The sequence below is a fragment of the Ambystoma mexicanum genome, chromosome 1q (genome assembly GCF_040938575.1).
Source record: "Ambystoma mexicanum isolate Mex_15411 chromosome 1q, UKY_AmexF1_1, whole genome shotgun sequence".
NCBI lineage: Eukaryota > Metazoa > Chordata > Amphibia > Caudata > Ambystomatidae > Ambystoma > Ambystoma mexicanum.
The window spans coordinates 1,107,519,647-1,107,539,898 of record NC_090922.1 but is presented as its reverse complement, the minus strand read 5'-3'; the positions used below and the strand labels follow the sequence as shown (position 1 = coordinate 1,107,539,898).

At 46.9% G+C, this 20,252-nt stretch overlaps 1 protein-coding gene across 14 annotated transcripts in view; it reads right to left on the bottom strand.

The window, feature by feature from the left end:
* Nucleotides 1-20,252, bottom strand: part of MTF2 (metal response element binding transcription factor 2) — a 1,089,527-nt gene that overhangs the window by 298,111 nt on the left and 771,164 nt on the right. For all 14 annotated transcript variants that reach the window (XM_069641820.1, XM_069641817.1, XM_069641821.1 and 11 more), the window contains one exon: nt 13,007-13,177. In XM_069641820.1, coding sequence (XP_069497921.1) covers nt 13,007-13,177 — 171 coding nt within the window. The remainder of the gene's footprint in view (nt 1-13,006; nt 13,178-20,252) is intronic.

The window sequence follows — 20,252 nt, the reverse complement described above, 5'->3', positions numbered from 1 at the left end:
TGGACAGCTAAATTAATTTCCATATTTATTATTGGATTTTCTACCTCCTTGGTCAAGGTGGTATGGGTCCACTATACCTTTATCTGAAGCGGTAGGACGATCCCCTGAAAGCATCATTTCCAACAAAGTGGTGATTTTTGCATCCATAGTTGTTAACCTAATATCTTGTTCCTCTCTATATTTATCGTATATATTCTGTTCTTTAATATTGTGATCATTATGGGCCTTACCCTCCACTCGGCCCTCCAAAAATGCCAAGCAAGTGACTAATTGGTTAAAGGCAGCTTGTTGGCCTACCGTGGAGCCACCTAGCATCTCTTGGGACTCACCCATAGTTTTCAGAGCCAAATTTAAACTAATATGTAGGTTAGCTAGGAGGAGTAGGAGATAATCTCCTCTATCCTCCCTACCCGAACAGGGTATTTTGTATTTGTCCTTAGCTACAGAATGACTTTCCAATATTGGTTGATGGGGTTCAGCGGCACTATCCACTGTTCTGGTCAATGGTACCCTTCCTTATCCGTTTGAGTACAATCCGTCTTCCTATGTATAAATGTTTTTGGTGTCTCTAATGCCGGTCTAGTGGGGGGTTAGTTGCTTGCCCTCTTGTTGTTTCCCCATCATAGTAGTATCTCTAGTAGTACCACTCGGCACCCCCTCAGATAGGCTCCTCACATCTTTACCCTTGGATAGAAATCTCCCTGTCGGTATCTCCAAATCAATTTCTTTGAGCAAGTCACCCATAGCATCTGCCATAAGCAGAAAGGAATCGTCCAAATCGCCCCCCCCCCCCCCTCCCAGATAGGTAAATTAAGATTATGATTAGAACAGATAGGTGTCCCTTTAAATTGTTCTCCCAATTGGCATGCTTAGACTGGGTAGGGCTATTAGCACATTGCATTTTATCCTGTTCACCTCTCCCCAAAAATAAACACTGCTGGCGAGATATGAGTAGAATGCTTAGTGCCAAATGGGTATTTGCCCTTATTATTTCCCATTATATTAATTTTGGATAAATCTGAGCCGTTAATTTCCCCAGTTTGCATTTTTCCACTTAAATACATCTTCTGAAGTGGAGTGGATGCATGAAAACGCACCACCCTTTTACTACCAAATAGATTTTGTTGAAGACATTCTTCGTCTGTAAATTCCTATCTAGGATCCAGCATATCCCTATGAGCCCCAGAGGCCTCTATGTCTAATAGATCTAGATTCCCCCCCATAGGAGCTTGAACCTCCAAAGCTGCAGAATCAATAATGGATGGTCCCTCCACACTCACTTCAGGTGTGTGATTTGACTTTTCATCATTAATTGCAGCAGATACATTAGAAGCAACCTTATTTTCCATATGATCTATATTAACAGGCGCCTTACAATGTATCGGAGAGCCCAATTGAACTTCTACTATCTTGTTCTCTTGACTCTCAACAGTTTCAAACCCGCTTCTAAGTGCAGGCATAATCGAATCATTTGATTATACGGGAACACTCCCTTCAGGTAAAAAGAAACAGGAGAGTACAACTCGCAGCCTCTATGAGCAAAAAATAAAAAAAATGGAATAATAATATATAAGGGCTGGGAAAGAAAGCAAAAATAATTAAAATATGTATGACATTCAACAATTTTCAAAGACACTATAGCATGAATTTAAAAGTAGTTATATTATGTTTTCACTGCCTTGGGAATGCCCGATGGCTTGAGGAGCAGCCTTAGTCCGTCCCGCCTCCCCAATGTCCAACTAAATACAGGAGGTAGCCAACACGAGTTTCCTTTTTAAAAGTTAGATAAACATTGAGGGAAATCGCGAGTAGCTACCATGCAAGCCAAAGGCTTAAATAGCAGTAATTGTAGGGCAATAATTGGGCTCAAAGAGAACTCCTCCACAGTCACCCAATGTCCTACTAAGTACACCATACTGGCAGCAAAATTGCAGTGGGAGAAACTTGCAAAAAGTACTTGAATTACACACAGGATCACCTCCAGAACCCAGAGCCAAACAGCAGACAAAAAGTGCTGTCAATGCTGGGCCCTTGTCCCAGCTGCGGGCTTAACGCCGCAAGGGTGGCATGACCTTCAATAAATGAAGGAAGCGTGTCACGTGATCAGTCACGTGATCAGTCACGTGATCAGTCACGTGTCCTTGTCAGGCTCCGCCTCCTCCAGGAAGCGAGGACAACCACAGCAAGAGCTCTTTAACACTTGTAGTGCTGTGCAACGATGCAAAATGAAGTTAACGTTCCAAACAAACAAGCGGTCCTTCAGACGGCAGCAAAATACCTCTCTGGATTTCTGACACCAAAGTGAGCAAGGTCGATGGGATGTTCAGGGATCCATCCCTCAGCTGAGCTTGCGTGATCCGAACACTAGGCACTGCGCCGCCGGCGTCGTTGCTGCCGCCGTCCAGCAAGTCCTCATGGACCATGTGCAGGGGCTCCAGGCCCTAGTCTGGACAAAACTTCCATAGCCTGGGGCACAGCCTCAGGCTGGCCTGGAACTTCTTTGCCGCCCCCCACACACTTAGCACCCAGAGGGGTCAAAGATGGGCTCAGAGACGGAATCCTCTTTGGCGTGCCAGCAGGCTTAGCCATAGCCACAGTGGAGGCTTTGCGCCTCAAAAGGTAGGGACACGTGGGGTGCAGTAGGGCCTACCTTCACAGGGTCAGCCCCTTACACCTTCGAAAGAGCAGCTGCCACCAACTCAATTGTCGACCAAGACGACTTCTGTGCCGCCTGGACCTTCGTGGGCAGGTCGGCCGCCTTCTCCTCTGTCCTTGGGTACTCTGGTTTCTCCCGCAGCTTAGCCAGTTTCGGCAATTTCCTTTTTGAGGAGGAGCTTTATCGCTGGCTGGCTTTGAGGTGGAGTGTGATGTTAAATGCCCTGCCCATTGCTGGTCCCGCTTGCACAGCAACCCTGATGTAACTGGACTTTGCAGTGCTTGGCCTGGTCTTGGGTGGAAGTTCCATATATGGTAGTGTGAGGAAGTGCTGACCAGACTGGCTGGAGCCTTCCCAACGACCGTATGTTGTGGGTACGCCTGTGGGTGGGTCCTGGGTGAATGGAGTGACGAATAAGCATTCTGTGTTTGGGTGTCTAGTATCTGGTGTTTGACACAATGACAGACAGCCCTGCCTGAAACCGGTATGAATGCAGTGTGGAGTGTTGAATGGTTGGGTACTTGTCCCAATACACAACTTCGTTTGAGTGTCTGGAGAGAAGTGAATAGCCTGAATGCACTGTGTGCCTAAATGGCTGCCTGCCTGCATGAATGCCCTTCGCCGTGATTGGATGCTTGAGTATGACCCAGCGGAATGAATGGGAGATCAACAGTATATCTGGGGACCTCTCACTGCTAGGAATGGTGTTCAGAAGCTGAAGTCCACTACGACGAGTAACTGGAGTGAAGCTTGACCTTGAAGCCCTGCTGGACGAGAAGAATTACTGTTGCTCTCCTTCACAATCTAAAAGCTGCTGTGTCTCCAAGGACTGACCCAGAGAGGACCTGGTAAGGCGCCCTCTTCCAGAGCTACAAGGGACCATCATGCACCAGCAGATCTGGAACTCCAAGAAGAAGCGCCCGGACCGCCGTCGCCGACCGGAGCCGCTGTGCTCCAGTTTGCCTAAGAACTTTCGAATCCAAGGACGCCCTCGTCCGCATCGTCGTTGCTGTATCCTGCTGGAGAAGGCCCGACTGTCGTCGCGCTGAGGAACATCCGCCGGTGGGTTTCCCGCCACCCAAAGACCACAGACGCCGACGACTCAACACCCTTGCTGGGCCACAGTTCTTCAAACTCTTTGCGGTCCAGAACTATCGACACCGAGGTGCCCCGCATGCCTCTTCCTTGCAGGACGTTTATGCTTCCCTGTCAACGAGCACCGCTAGGAACGAAGCTGCCACTTCACCGTCGTAGCTCACCCTGTTCTCTGTTGGACGTTCGACGACCCGTGACTCCTGCCTTAAAGGGAGGACACTCAAGAAGGGCCGTCGATTCCCCAACGAGGAACGCTACAACAGCAAGTACTTTGGGGTTGCAGAACTATTGGGAAGTCTATTGTGAATAATATATGGACAGGGCTTGTATCTTTATTCTACATGTTGCCCAGGTGGGGGGATCGCCACGCAGAACTGTGTTTAACGGTAGTGACCAGTATTTCTGCCAATTGTTCTTATCAACTGCTTTCCTCTACTGTTGGATTCCTTTACGACTTGATTTGTGTGCCATTTAACCGTACAGTTGATGCACTTTAAAGAGATCTAATAGTAATTGTGGTACCACGTAGAACAGTGATCCCCCAACGTGTAGCTCGCAAGCAACATGTTGCTCTCCTGGCCCTAAAATGATGCTCGCCCGTTGCTCTGGGTCATTGTGTGAAGGCTAAGAAGGACATTCAGATATGAGACAACAATGGCAGCGTACCCTGAGCCAGAACTGTGCAGGAAGGCTAGCCAATCAGCCTAATCTATTTTACAGGCATGACATACTGTTAGGTATTGACGCTTTAGCTGTGGAAGCAACAGTAGAGTGGTCCGAGTGGTGGGGCAGGCCAGGTGGGTGCAGGGAGCAAGGGGGGTGGTTACAGTAATCTCTTGGGGCTTCAGATGAGACAGTCCCCAGTGATTGAAGAGAACCTGAAGCACAGAAACTAAGCTGGCCTGGCCACCCATGTGAATACCCATGGTACTGCTCTGTAATCAGAAGTAAAAAGGACTCCCCACTGAATCCACCCTTATTCAGACAATTTCTGTCTTAGCACTCAAATTTCTATGCCACTTGAAACTCGGGTACACTATGAGGTGCATCGCTGGCTGGATCAAGAATACAATCTACAAAGATAATGTTGCCGCCAACTGAGCCTTCCCCCGCTGCACTCAGGTAGACAGCAAAGGGGTTAGTCGTCGAATAGTACGAAAAGAAGTAGGAAAATAAGTGACTTGAATGCCCAACTGTCAAGGAAGTTCCATTAAGATTCTTTTGTACATGTATGATTTGCGTTTGTTACCAAAATGTAATTTTTTGGTCCAAAATGTTCCACAATAATTGCATAATCTTTGTGAAGTCATTTTCATCTTCTGATTCTTCTTTCTAGTACGGAAGTGCATTAATGGGAAAAATAATTGAACCAAATGCCTGTGTTTGTGTTCTGGTGAGAATTGCCAGTTTATGTGCTTTTATACAGCTGGTGCCCACATATTGGGCAAATAAGTGGCATGCATGCTCAAACTTTCCTTCTTAAACAATTTGCTTATGCCAGTTTCTTTACATGTGAAGTTTGTGTTTGAGGGCCCTATGCGTCATAATTGGCACAAATGTTACATACTACTTGTATTGCAGTGCCTGGTGGGAACATTCACATTGTATGATGCTTTGCTTATCTGGCATTTGACTAATGGATTTCTAAGGGGAATGAGCTCCAAATTGCGCACACTTAGTGTAGCTACCAATTGCAATTCACTTATGTTACTGAAAATAATTTTAGTGACAGACATTTTTACTTTAGGATAGTGTTTCTTGCTAGATTCTTCCTGCTTCTAAATTCTTTCAGAACGGATATTACCCAATGTAATGTAATGAATTAATCAACCTCGAGCAATGAATGGCTAAATCGACCCTGCCACAGGTATGAACATGTGAAGTGCAGGCTGACCCCCATGTCATGGGAGTGCACTTTACAAGTGAGGTATACAGCCATAAACATATAATGTGTATAATATGAAGGAAGAATGCCACCCCTTCTGTAAAGTGGTCTTCAAAAGTTCCAGTTTGTGTACAATGTTACTGGCCCACTAGCATGTCTAAGAATGCACCACTTACAACTATATTTCCCAGGGGATTGCTTGGGGAAAGAGTACCCAAATCCATCAGAAATAGTTTTTAAAAAATTCCTAATCACTTGTCTTCAATGTAACAGACCGTGAGTGCTTTAAAAAGCACTGTTTTCAGATTTCTTAGTTGGATAACCATCCCCTCACACAAAGCCTGGTTGAAATTATCTTTAAATTCTACCATATTCTGTCTAGTTTTACTTATCCTGTTCTCCTAAAAATGCCCAATTTGCCCCTAAAGATCCTGACAATCCCTTTGGAGGGATAGATGGGGCAGCACCAAAATAAGCCTTTATATTTAGGAGTAAATGCTACTGTTAAAAAGTGCTTAAAAAACATTTACCATTAAATCGCTTGAACATTTCCTGGGAGAGAACTCCAAGCACTCAAATATTTTCATACATCCTGCAATGTTTTTAAATAATTTTGCTGGCCCAGTGCCTAGAAATGCACTGTTTGCCACTTAATTTACTAAAGATTGTATTTCTATACCAATTTAATGTCAAATGATGTTATGATTTGTTCCAATCATTTTACCACTGAATGCCGATAAATTGCATCAAAGTGCTGAAGTTGCTCACCATTTCATCTGACGCTCAAATGTGTTGCTCATTGCTAACAAAAGGTTGGGGACCCCTGACGTAGAAGAACAAGTTACTTAGCAACTGTAACGTTCTTTCGATTGGATGTTCCTCCCACGTATTTCTCATTTTAGATATATCCCTACCTTCAGCTTGCTGCTTCAGAATCTTTTTTTCTTCTTTTCACCATAGGGCGTCCCCTCGAGGCCGCGGCGTCTATGTCCCTCTGCGGCACCCGTCGAACAACGATTTCATTGCCTGTAGAAGAGCCTCGAGCGCGCCCGCTGGCTTCAGTTCTGTTTTTTCGTATATTGTAGTCAATTGATTTTGATTAATGGCGGGCCTCTTTTGACCCAAGCCTTAAAAGAACTTAGAGTGTAATACACGTAAACTGTACTGTGGGATTGGTTGGAAGATTGATGAGGAATACGTGGGAGGAACATCCAATGGAAAGAACGTTACAGTTGGTAAGTAACTTGTTCTTCGAATGGATCGTGTCCTCCCACGTATTCCTCATCTTAGACTCTCAAAGCAGTTTTGTCTCGGAGGTGGGAGTACAGAATTTTTCTAATTGTGTACAGAATGGAGTACAGATTTAGCAAACAGACTTCCTTGAGAAGAAGTCGAGTCCAGAGCATAATGTTTTATAAAGGGTATGCATGGATGACAATGTGGCAGCTGCACAAATGTCTTGTACAGGGACACCCCTTTTTAGTGCTGTCGAAGTTGCCATGCCCCTGGTTAAATGAGCTCTCAATCCATCAGGTGGTTTTTTTCCCAGCCAATCTATAACATTCTGTTATAGCCAAAATTATCCATCTAGATAACGTTTGTTTAGTTACCGCCAGTCCCAATTTGCACCAGTGTACCCCACAAAAAGTTGATCACACCAACGTATTTTCGCCAATCTTGAAACGTAGAAACCAAGAGCTCTTCCGCGATCTAGTCTATGTAGCCGCTCCTCTTCATTGCTTGCATGAGGAGGAGGGTAAAAAGTAGGTAAAGTTATTTTTTGTGACAGATGAAAGTCCGAAACAATTTTTAGCAAAAAAGATGGTTTAACTCTAAGAATTTATAAAAGATAGTGTGAGGACGACGGCTAGAGAGCACCTGCAATTCACTTACCCTGCGGGCTGATGTCAATGCTACAAGGAGTATGGTTTTCAAAGTAAGGAGCCTTAGCGGACAAGAGTGTAACGGCTCAAATGGAACACATGTGAGAAATTTTAGAACCAAGTTCAAATCCCACACTGGAACCTGGAAAGATATTGGTGCAAATACATTGTTGAACCCTTTCAAGAATTGAACTATTAAAAGGTATCTTGAAGTAAGATTCTTCTTCTGATGAGCGCTTAAAAATGGAAAGCGCTGCTAAGTATCCTTTCATCGTACCAACCTGGAGCCCCAGATTAGCTAAACGTAACTGAAAAGATAAAATTGTAGGGATATTACATTGAAATGGGTCCACATTATTTTCTCTGCAACAGTTACTGAACTTATTCCAACGTCACCGATACAGAGATTTGGTTGCTGGCCTTCTGGCCGAAAGCAAAATCTCCATCACGTCATCCAGAAGGTCCCAATCCTTGTATCTTAACCTCTCAGAAGCCATGCGTGAAGGTTGAGTGTGTTGACCTCCGGATGGAGAATAGGACCTTCCTCTCGCGAGAGAAGATCCTCTCTTCTTGGAAGACGTATTGGAGGGCAGATGGACATGTCCCGAAGGTCCGGGTACCCCGTATTCCTGGCCCAATCCGGGGCAATTAGGATTATGGTTTTCCTGAACTTTCTCAACCTCCTTATTACCTGAGGGATCACAGGGACTGGAGGAAACGCATACAGAAGAAGAAACTCCCATTCCACTACGAATGCGTCTCCTAGAGCTCCTCTCGAGGGAAATTCCCTTGAGCAGTACAGTTCGGACTTCCTGTTGACACTGGTCTCGAACAGATCCACCTGCGGGGTTCCCCAAAGGGCGAAGATCTCTTGAAGGACTTCCTGAGCTAGTTACCACTCGTGGGAGACTGTACTCTGCCTGCTCAGAGCGTCCGCTGCTGTGTTTTGCTCTCCGGCTAGATGAATTGCTGAAAGAGAGATCATTTCTTGTATTGCCCAGAACCAGAGTTGCATCGCCTCCCTGCACAGCGACAGTGATCCCACTCCTCTCTTGTTGAGGTAGTACATGGCCACTATGTTGTCCGTCATTATCAGGACATTCTTTCCCCGTACAGAGGGCAAGAAGGTCTTCAGCGCTAGTCTGATTGCCCTCAACTCCAAAAGGTTAATGTGTAGTTTGGACTCCGATGGAGACCAACTACCGCTGATTGTCAGATCATTGGTATGGGCGCCCCACCCTATGAGTGAGGCGTCCGTCACTACTGTTATCTCCGGCCATGGTTGCCAAAAGGTTTCTCCTCTGAGAATATGATGTCTGCAGGCACATCATTGTAGATCCTGTGCTACTTTGGCTGGAACCTGCAACAGATCTGACATTTCCCCTGAGAATTGAGACCATTGAGTTCTGAGAGCCCATTGAAGGAATCTCGTTCTCAATCTGGCTTCTGGCACCAGAAAAATGCACGATGCCATCAGACCGAGCAACCTGAGAAAATCGAAGGCTGGAAGATACTGGGCATTCTGGAATCTTGTTACCATCTGCAGAATGTGGTGAGCTCTCTTCGGGAGGCGAGGCTTTGCCCGAGCAAGTATCCAGGACTGCTCCAATTAACTCGAGTAAACTTAAAAAAGTCAAACATGATGGTATCATGTTTGACTTTTTTAAATTCAGAGAAAACGCTAGTTTGTGAAGGAAGTGACAAGTCTTGGACAGATGATCCTGGGCTTGTTCCAGGGAACGTGCTCTGAACATCCAATCGTTCAGATAAGGGTAGACATGAATCCCCCCTCTCCTGAGACTCGCTGCCACCACCGCCATCAACTTGGTGAAAACTCTTGGGGCGGAGGTTAACCCTCCTCTGCTTCGCACTTTCCACTTCTCCCCCTTTCCATGCACTCTGCCCCTCCCCCATGCACATGCGCGTTCTCAATGTCACTGGGCCTATTAAGATTGCCGTTTTATTCTTCGCTGTTCTCCTCCCTTGCCTTGTCGCGCTCTGAAACACTTGTGTACAAGTGCGATAGAAATAAAATATTAATCAAAAAACCCAAATGGCAGAACTCGAAACTGATAGTGAGACTTGCCAATCGCAAACCTTAGGTACTTTCTGTGCTTGCGATGGATTGGCACATGAAAGTAAGCATCCTGAAGGTCCAATGATACCAACCAATCCTGGAGTTGGAGAGCCTGAAGGATCTGAGAAAGTATGACCATCTTGAACTTGTCTTTCCTTAGGAACTTGTTCAAGTTTCTAAAGTCCAAGATGGGTCTCAGTCCTCCGTCCTTCTTTGGGATGAGGAAATATGGGGGAATACCAACCCTTGTTCCTCTCCGCTACAGGTACATGTTCTATTGCACCTTTCTGTAGCAGGGTTAAGACATCCTGCAACAGGGGCATATCCGGATGTTTGACAGAGTTGTATCCCAGGGGGTGATTGAGGTTTCTTTAGAAAAGGAAGGCAGTAACCTTGGGATACTGTTTCCAGTGCCCAAGCATCGGAAGTAATGCCCCGCCATTCTTCTAGATGCTGTGAGATTCTGCCTCTCACCAGGGTCTTGTGGGTCAAAACCTCAGTGGTTTTGCGGCAGCAGCAGCTGAAGGGACAGATGCCGTTGCTGGGCAGATCTAGCTTCTTTTCCTCGCCTCCTCCCCCCCCGCCCCGAGGACATTTTCTTTGACCTCTTTGACTGGCCTGTCCTCTTCCTTTTCCAATTGAGGAATAATAAGGAAAAGGACGACCCCTCCAGGAAGATGAGCCTGTGTCGGCGTGTTGCTGAGGTTGTTGTATAGCGGCACTGAGAGATTTAGCCGCCGCTTTGGAGGTCTGCAGCTTCTCCAAACTTTCATCCACCTTGCTGCCAAACAACCTCGAGCCGTCAAAAGGCATATTAAGAAGCCTGGATTGCACATCCGGCGCAAAACCAGATTTTCTTAGCCACGCAAATCTACATAGCACCGTGCTAGTTGCCATGGACCTACTGATACTGTCAGCTGTGTCCAAACCTGATTGAAGGCATTCTCGCGAAGCCTCTTTGCCATCCCTTATGGCTAGAAAGCCATCACGCTCTTCACTTTCTGGGATGTGTTCAGCTGCTGCTGACATGCAGTCCCACAGGGTATATGTGAACCTTGCCATGGTACAGGTTACATTAGTAGACTTCAAAGCCATACTCCCGATATAAAAATCTTCCTAGACCATGCATCCACCTTTTTATCATCCCTAACTGGAGGGATTGTAGGGTATGCAGCATTTCTTGTGGAAGTGGCTGCTTGTACTACCAGACTTTCTGGAGTTGGATGTTTACTCCGGTATTCTGGATCAGAATTGCAGGGTCTATATTTAGACACATTTTTTATAAACTGCCGGGATGGCTTCAGGGTGTTCCCATGCAGAACTAAACATTCTCTGCAAGGCAATGTGAAAAGGGAGAATGGGGTCTTGTTGAGGAGTTCCCGATAGTATATCAGTCATGTCATCATCTTGACAGACTGGTGAACTTCTACCCCACCCCATAAATTCTGTAAACTATTCATGAGTTTTCTGTAACCCGCATCAGCCTGCTCTGATTGGTCTGGCTTGTCAAATTCGTACTCTGGAGAAGTGTCCAGACCACTTGCAGTCTGTAAACATTCTTTTAGATCTTCAATTTTTATTGAGGATTATTTAATTCCTCTGGAACAGATCTTGTGCCAAATTTAACACCAGCAGAGGTGACTTCTTGCTCTTCTGATGATTTTCCCTCATAGATGGAGGACATGGTCCTGAAAAAGTTGTTTATTCTCAGGTTGGAAAACCTTTTCCGGCAATGTGGGTTTTTCCCTTTTAAAAGGCTTGGGCGTTGACATAAACGTGGATGGCACCGATGTCATAACCACATCCTTCGACGTCGAGGGAACCTTCGATGACCTCGATGTAATCGTCGAGGGGGTTGCGGAAACTGTCGAAGGAGCTTTCGAAGTTATCGAACGTGATCTCGACGTAGTTTCCTTCGAAGGAATTTTCGACTCGAGGGCGTCGATGTCAACTTTAATGGCGTATGATGTTTCAACTCCATTTTGTTTCCCTCCAACTTCGATTTATGCATCGAAAGGTCTTTTTTATGAGGTGATCGAGAAGAGTCCCTCAATGACACCCTCGATGACTTTTTATCAGCTTTTCTTGTTTTGGACCTGCCTCTATCACGTTTTCTGTGAGTAGGGGCATGGTCTTCTTTAGCCTTTTTTGAGGGGGTCTGGGTCGAGTTCTCAAAAAAATATTTAGCATGGAAACTCGAAAGGCTTCCCATTTACTCAGGGAGGCATGCTTTGATGGGCATGCTATCACCTCCTCCGAATACGTCGAGGAGGATGAGGGAGATCGATGCCGTCTTTTCTTTGTCTTTGTGGATGACGAAGAAGACTTTCTCGATCTACTCCTCGACCTATGCTTTTTACGATACTTTTTTTCGAAGACTCGGCCGAGTCTTTCCCTTTCGAAGTAGGCTTCGATGAACCCTCCCCCATCGCCAGTTCACCTCTGTGTTCTTTCAAGGCTTTATGGGTCTTGGACTGCACGAACCACAGTCTTCAATTCGGTGGTCGGAACCGAGGCACCAAAGACAATTTTTGAGTTGATCAGTCAGACATTTTCTTTCCACACTTCAGACATTTCTTAAAACCAGTCTTCCGCGTGGAAGGATTCGAAAAAGACGACAGCTTTTTCTTCACAAAAGATTGAAGCGCCGATTGAAACGATCTGAAAAACGGAACTGAGACCAGCAGGCGCGCGCGATGCTCTTATACAGGCGATGACGTCGGTGTTCAACGGGTGACACCAAAGGACGACGACTCCGAGGCCTCGAGGGGAGCGCCTCTGGTGAAAAGAAGAAAAAAAACTCCGAAGCAGCATGATGAAGGTAAGGATATATCTAAGATGAGGAATTCGTGGGAGGACACAATCCATTCGAACTGTATATTTGCCGTTATAGATAACCGAGTACAAAGTGCGTTATTGTGATATTGTATATAACCGTGAATATTAATTATATAAAGACTGTTTTAACCGGTAGTGTGCGGACATTCCTTTGTGGGTGCTTGGGGACTACACTGTACTTAAGAACCAGCCTGCATCACCTCCTGAGAAGCTAGGCCTTGATTGCTCATCCATGGCTACCTTATTGAGAATCTTGGCAGGGGTCCTCTGTGCCTCTCCTCTACCAAATAGAGAGCAGAAGTACAGACCACACCCCCCCCCCTCCTCTGGTCCCTCACCAGGAGAAATTCAGTTTGTGACAGTGAAACTATTTTTCTTTTACCCTGGATTCCTGACCTTATGCCAGGGAATATTCATGAGCATGCAATTCCATGCCAGACCCCATGCTGGAGAACCCAGAAACCATACAGGGAAAAGAAAGAAAATCTTTAAAGGGTCCCGTACATTGAGACACCTGAACGGAAAACAATTAAATTCTTCCCCATTAGACACTTTTTGTATATTATATTTACCTCTTATCCTGTAAAGGCTTGGATGCTTTTCTGCCTTTGATTTTGAACTCGTGAGCTGTTCCTTCGGGGGCTTCGTCTGCCTTCAAGGAAGCATTTGGTGGTACAGGTGGAACACGAATTCGCAAGCCAAATAAATGTTTTTTCTTCTTTATTTCTTTTCCAGACATGAACCTAGAAAATTAAGGACATTTACATAAATGAATACAATGCAAGTAAATATGAAAAATAGTACCTACAAGTACAATTTCACCTACAAAGGAGATGGATCACTCCCAACCTTCTTACTTTACCACATCGCTGATATAAAGTCACATTGCAAGCTGCCCAACCTTTTTGAAAGGGGGGGGGGTCCAATGAAATGTCACACACAGGACGTTCTTGATAAAAGTGTGGGGAAAATGAATTTTAAAAGCACGAGGTATATTGGCTGAAGGGCCCCATCAGTGGGCAAAAAGTTCCAACTGGAAGCCACTACCCAGCCATAAAAAAGGTCCCTTGCCACACCTATTCTATACATACATAGAACACCATTTCTTATTTGGCAAGAGTAAAAAATCACTAGCAAGTGGAGAGTGTAAATTATACAACCTAGCCAAAAGAATAAAAAAAACATTGTTTAATGTATGTCAGGTCAAAATTGACCTTTCCACATACTTCTATACAGAACATCCATTAAAACATTACAAGATTTAAAAGCTGCATTATGCCACAATGCTTACCATGACACTGCAATATCCAATCTTCCTAACATTTGCCATCAAGCCATTAAAATCGTTCTACACAGTCCTCCATATGAGATTTGGAAGTGGGAGCATTTTATAAGCGAGTACAAAATTAAAATTATTCACCGTAGTGACTTGAGTACTCATAGTCCATAGTTCCCTTTCGTCCATCTTTGTGGGCGTTCCCCATACAGCATGTGGGGGCGCAGCCTCAGGCGTGGAAATGCCCCACCCTCCGTCACCTCACCTCAGTCCCCTTTGAAAACATCAGACGCTTAGATACCTGGCTACACTTATTACATATTAGCCCTTGGCATACAAGGGAGGTGCCGGGGGGGGAGGGGGAGAAGGTGGGTGGGACATATGGAACAAAGGGGGCCGAGTACTCTAGTCATTATGGTAACTCATACGCCCCGCCCCCTTTCCTCCATCCTTGTGATTCCACCGAACAAGACCATAGGGTGGGGCCATAACCTGCCTCATATCTAGGAAGCAGCAAACAGGTTCCACAGAACCACCTGACCAAACTCAGATTTGCGCCTGGAGTTGGTGTCCAGATAATAGTGCCAGTAGAAAGCCGACAGAGTGGCCCAAGAAGCTGCCCTGCTTATGTCATCCCAAGAAGCAGGTCTCTGAAACGCGACGGCCGTGGCCTTAGCCCTAATCGCATGGGCATGAATGCCCTCCGGGACCGGCTTGCCCATGGCAGTACACACCTCCAAAATGGCGTGAACCATCCAACGGGCGATGGAAGTCTGAGAACCGGGGGAGGAGCCAAACAATGCCTCAGACTTCCGGAAGGATTTCATCCGAGAGCGGTAAAACTTAAGGACCTTCTTGAGGTCCAAGGAATGTAGGGCCTTCTATGCCTCAGACTGCAGGTTTGGGAAGAACACCAGAAGAGAGACCTTGTGATTCACATGAAATGGAGAGACCACCTTGAGCAGGAAGTTTAGGTGAGTGCGCAGGATTATCTTATTGTTGTGGAAAGTGGTGAAGGGCTTGCACGAAGACCACACCTGCAGGTCACTGACCCTGCACGCAGAGGTGAGAGCTACCCAGCCGGACATCCACAGAGGTCATCGGCTTGAAAAGGTTTGCCCTGCAAAGCTTTTCAAGGACCACATTGAAGTCCCAGACCGGATGAGGCCTATGCACCGGAGGAAAAAGCCTAGACAACCCATTGAGGTGGGCCTTAACTATCAGGTTGGCCGCCTAAAATGCACACTCAGGGGACTTTCTGTAAGCCCCAATTGCCATTAAATAAGTGCAACAAAAATCCACCGGAACTCTAGAACGAGTCAGGTGTGCCGAAAAAGCCAGTACGTCATCCAGAGGACAGGTGACAGGATCCACACCCTTATCACGACCCCAATGGCACAACTTAGTCCATTTTCTCTAATATTGGGACCGAGTAGAGGGCCTCCTGGCCTGTAGAATGATGTCCCAATTGACAAATGAAAATGGAGCATGCTGAAGCCTTAGCTGGTCAGGAACTAGGCCGCCAAACTGGCGTGGATGTTCACTGCCCCGCCCTGCTGCGTCAGAAAGCTCCTGTTGGGGGATCGGAAGGTGGACGGAACCCTGGGAATACAACTGCAGCAGATCGGAATATCAGGTTCTCGAAGGCCAGTGGGGGGCAATCAGGATGAGGCTGCAGCCCCCCACCAAAGAAGCAGAACTTTGAGTGTCCGCTGGAGCAGGGAAGGGGGTGACAAACTGTACGCATAACACCAGCGGCTGTGCCAACAGATCTGGATGTCTCCATGAGACCCTGTCCCCGTTCTGCCCATGCAGCAAACTAAGGGCACTTGGAATTCAGAGGAGATACATACAAGTCCAGGTCTGCGAACCCCCAATGCTGGAACATGGGCAACAAGGAGTGTGTGCAACACCCACTTGTAGGTGTGGAACCCCAAGTGACTCAGCTGATCTGCTTCTGCGTTGCTGTCCGTCGGCAGGTGGACTGCTGAAATCCAAATCTCTCTTTAAGGTCCCATTTCCAGATCGAAAACGCCTCCATGCAGAGGAGAGTGGGTGGGGGTGAGGGAACGGGTGCCACCCTGCATGTTCATGTAAAACATCGGAGTAGAGTTGTCCGTCCTGACCAGAACTGACTTGTCTTGTAAAAACGCTTTGAGGGCCAGTCCTACTGCCCTGAGCTCGTGCAGATTGATATGTAGGAGGGCTTCCGCGCCCCGGACCATGCTCCATGAATTGCATAGACCTCCAGAGTAGCCCCCTAACCTGAAGGAGAGGAGTCAGTTGTCACCACATGGGTAGGCTCCGGTCGGGTGAAGAGTGCTCCCACTGAAACATTGCCATCCAGCAACAAAGATCGGGCAAAGGAGCAGTAGTATAGGGATCCTGTCTGTCTGAGACCCCGTTTCCTGATCCCAATTGGTCGCCAGGTGGAGCTGGAGGCGCCTCATCTTAAGACGGGCGTGCTGTACAGTCAGCATGCAGGAGGCCAATAGGCCCAGAAGGTGCTGAAACCACCATGCCAAGGTGGTCAAGTTGGCCAGAAAGTTAAGCACTGCCTTGCGGAGGGACATAATGATCTCGTGCATGGGGAACACCCGCTGAAAGGTAGTGTTCCAACGTGCCCCTAGGAAGACCAGCCCCTGAGACAGGCATAACTGAGACAGGCATAACTGCGATTTCCTCTGGTTGAGGGATAACCTCAGCTGAAGGGTATCCGCCAATCTCTGGCCGGAGTGCACCACCCCTTCGGGTGACCCTACCCTCACCAGTCCAGATAAAGATATAGATGGCCCATCCAAGCGGAGAAGGCCCGCCACTGCATTCATCTACTTTATGAAGACACGAGGGGCCGAGTTTAGGGCGAAGGGCAGCACTTTGTACTGAAGTGGTACACAAATTGTGAACCGCAGAAACTTCCAATGTGGTTAATATATGGGTACATGCAGGCACGCATCCTTGAAGTCCATGGACATATTCAGTCCCTTGCGCACACACACTGCAATGTGTGCGGGAGTAATCAACTTGAAGCATTCCAGCGGTAAAGACAGGTTTAGAAAAGAAATCCCAGGTCCAGAATACCCTCAGGCCAGCCTGGTTGTGCTTGGGTACTGCAAAAATCCTGGAATATAACTCAAGCCCCTGTCTACAAGAGGAACCAGTTCTATCGCCTGCCTCTTCAAGAGTGAAATGACATCCCGTAAACGAGCTGGGGACTCGATCTGACGAAGAGGAAGAGAGGATGGTATAGGAAGAGGAAGATTGAAGCCTGTGGAGACTACGGATAGAACCAACAGGTTGCTGAAAAGACGCTGGAACAGTATCAAATGGCCCCCCACAGGCGAGCTGTGTTTCCCGACCTCGACTACACTGCTTCTTGGCGTCAGAGTCAAGGACAGAGGAAGGGGAGCGGAAAAACCCACGCAACGTCCTCTGCTGCTTCCTTTTGTTGTCACTGGGTGACCCGTCAGTCTTCCATGTACTGTGGTCTCTGAACTATTGACGCCGAAGAAAGCGCACGGTTTGAACTCAGTCCTACTCTGGGATTGAGGGAAGGATTTCGGACCTGGTTTTATCATGGCCAAGGACTTTGGGGTTTGAATGGAGGTTTTCTTTGTCAATTAGTCATCGGTGGGCGAATGAAAAAGGACCACACCCTCAAAGGGCAGATCCAAGATAAGCTCCTGCACGTCAGAAGAAACATTTGTGGAAGCGGTCCACACTAGCCACCTGGTCTAGGGCACTCTGCCCTCCGAGGCACTGGGCCTCCGCTCATGGTCAAAGCGCTGAGACATCTGGTGCGTGTAGCTGTACGGCAATATTGGTAGATGTACCCATAGGGAGCCAAAGCCCTGCACCATAGGATCCGCTTCTACTTCCAGAGGGAAGGGCGCTGGGATCATCCTGCAAATCCCACTTGATGGGTGAAAGCACTGGCGGGCCCTCAGCCGGATCCAAGATGGCCATCTGCTTGCCATTTTGGAGCCTTGCTCCACACCCTGGGAGGGAGGGCGCAAAGGCCCTTCACCAAGAGAGGCCTCAAAAACGTGAGGATACAGCTTAGGTCTTGCACCGGAAGCAGAGGCGTCGACCTCAGATAGGTGCTGAGCCCTCAGCCAGACGCCCGGTAGTTGACAGCCTGTGTCATGGCCTCCGAGTGAGCTCCGGAAGGCTGGGAGCCCTCGGCACCTGTGCCAGTAGCTGTGCTGAATCTAGCCGAGGACCGACTCTTGGAGGTGGCTCTCAGCGATCCCTTACCCCCTAGGGTAGAAGTGTACGAGTCTGATCGTCCTTCCGAGGGAAGCCTGGTAGAGCCACTCTTCTTGGACGCCGGTAGCCTCAGAGGCCTGGGGCATGCCAGAACCTGAATCCAAGGGACCCTGATCTGTGCTGTGGAGCCATTCTGAACACAAGACATACCTTGTCTTAACAAGAGGTCCTGGAGACAAAGTCCTTAAGGTGGGGAGAAGCAGAAGTGTGGAAGATCTCCCTCCACCATGACAAACTATTATTCAATGCCTTGTGACCAAGAGCGCTGCAGGCCAAACATGAATCCCAGTGGTGGTCGGGCCCCAAACACTCTAGACGGAGTGCATGGGGGACAGAGGCCAGAAATGAGCGGTCGCAAGAGGCACATCTCATGAATCCTCCTCTGGCCGACAAGCACCAGGGGAGGCGAGGCACCCAAGGGAAGGGAAATAAGAATTGAAAAAAAACAGGAAGCAAGCAAAGATCTAAAAAAGTATTTGGGCTGGCTGCAGGGCCGGCAATCGTCAATGCGGAAAAAGGGACTGATGTGAGTCATATGGGCATTCCCGTGCGCTATACTAAATGTTATAATACCGTTCCCATGTTGGGAGACGCCCACAAGGATGGAGGAAAGGGGACAGAACGTATGAGTAATTGAGATGACCAAACTATGACATGGAAGTTTCACTGGTGAGCTGTTAGATACGTTTTTCTAAAGTCCAACTGGTGCTGGACTACGTAAGACTTATCTCTTGGCATTAGGGACCCAACTCTTAAAATAGGCCTGTACTACATAAGTCAGCAGAGTGGCTGAGCAGCCAGGCTCATCTTAGATGGGAGTTGTGAGCTGTAGAGCAGTACAATGTAATCAGTTTACACAGATATCCAAGTAAACACTTATTCACTTAAAGGTATATTAAAATATATGTATTTACATATAAAGAAGCAAATCTAAAATGCAGCAACTACTAACATTCAATGTGAAATGCAATCAATTTATAGAAGAAATAATGCAGGTGAACAACTTAGTCTATGCTTTACATATCTGGCACAAAGTATACATCTGGGATACATTACTCGCAGTAATGGTATTTATCGTGCTTGTATTTGCAAAGATTCACATGCTCTGCATGTCCGACATCTGGTGGAAAAGGCAGAATATTACAAGATTTGTTTTTTCGAAACTCGAAAAAGGAGGTAGACAGGGCGTGATTAGTAATACTATTCCCTAGTGTGATGTGTACTGTACCCATGGTATTTCACGCGTCAAGGTCCCTCAGATTGTTTCCGACATGAGGTTGTATGAAGTATAGCCTGAGTACAGATGTTGTAAAGCAGAAAACACAGAACCCACAAAACATATGTGCATTCTACTTCAGTAGGGGAGGAAGGGCAGGTGCATGTGACTAAGCAGATGCAAGCACGAGAAATACAATTACGGTGAGTAATGTATCCCTTCTGGCACTTGTGGATCTGCTTAGATCACATGCTCTGCATAGATTAGCAAGCAGTACAGCGGCAAATAGATGTTTTAGGACCACTTCTCTCACCTGTGAATCTGCTTTAGAATGTGCGTCAATGCAGTAATGTTGTGTGAATGTATGGATGGAACTCCATGTAGCAGCTTTGCATATGGCGTCTAGATGAACGTTTGCAATGAAAGCTAAGGTAGCCCCTGTACCTCTGGTAGAGTATGCCCGTGGTGTAAAAGGAAGAACCTTTTCGGATAGGGAATAACGGTGTTGAATGCATTTGACGATTCATCTGAAGATGACGCCCTTTGATATGTGATCGCCTTCTCCACCAGGCACTATGGAGACGAAGAGTTGGTCTGTTTTCCTTCTGGGATTTGTTTTGTTCACGTAGTACAAGACCACCCCCCGTAAAACAAGCGTACAGAGCATTCTTTCTGCTGAGTTTGAAGGATTCTGAGGGAAAGTGCAAAGTTCTATGGACTAGTTTACATTGAACTTTGAAATGAACTTGATGTGTTCTGAGGACAACCTTGTCCTTGTGTATGTGAGAAAGGGGTCTTGTAACATTAATGCCTGTAGCTCACTTACTCGTCTAATGGAGGTGATAGATACCAGGAATGCAGTTGTATAGGTAAGATGCTTTAGGCTGGCCTTGTGCATAGGCACGAAGGGTGGCCCCATGAGCTTGGAGAGCACAACATCGAGATCTCAACCCGGGGGAGGGTTGGAAAATTATAAATTACTCACCGCAGTGACTAACGTACTCTTAGTCCATAGTCCCTTTTCCTCCATACTTTATGAGCGTCCCTTCTAAGGGAC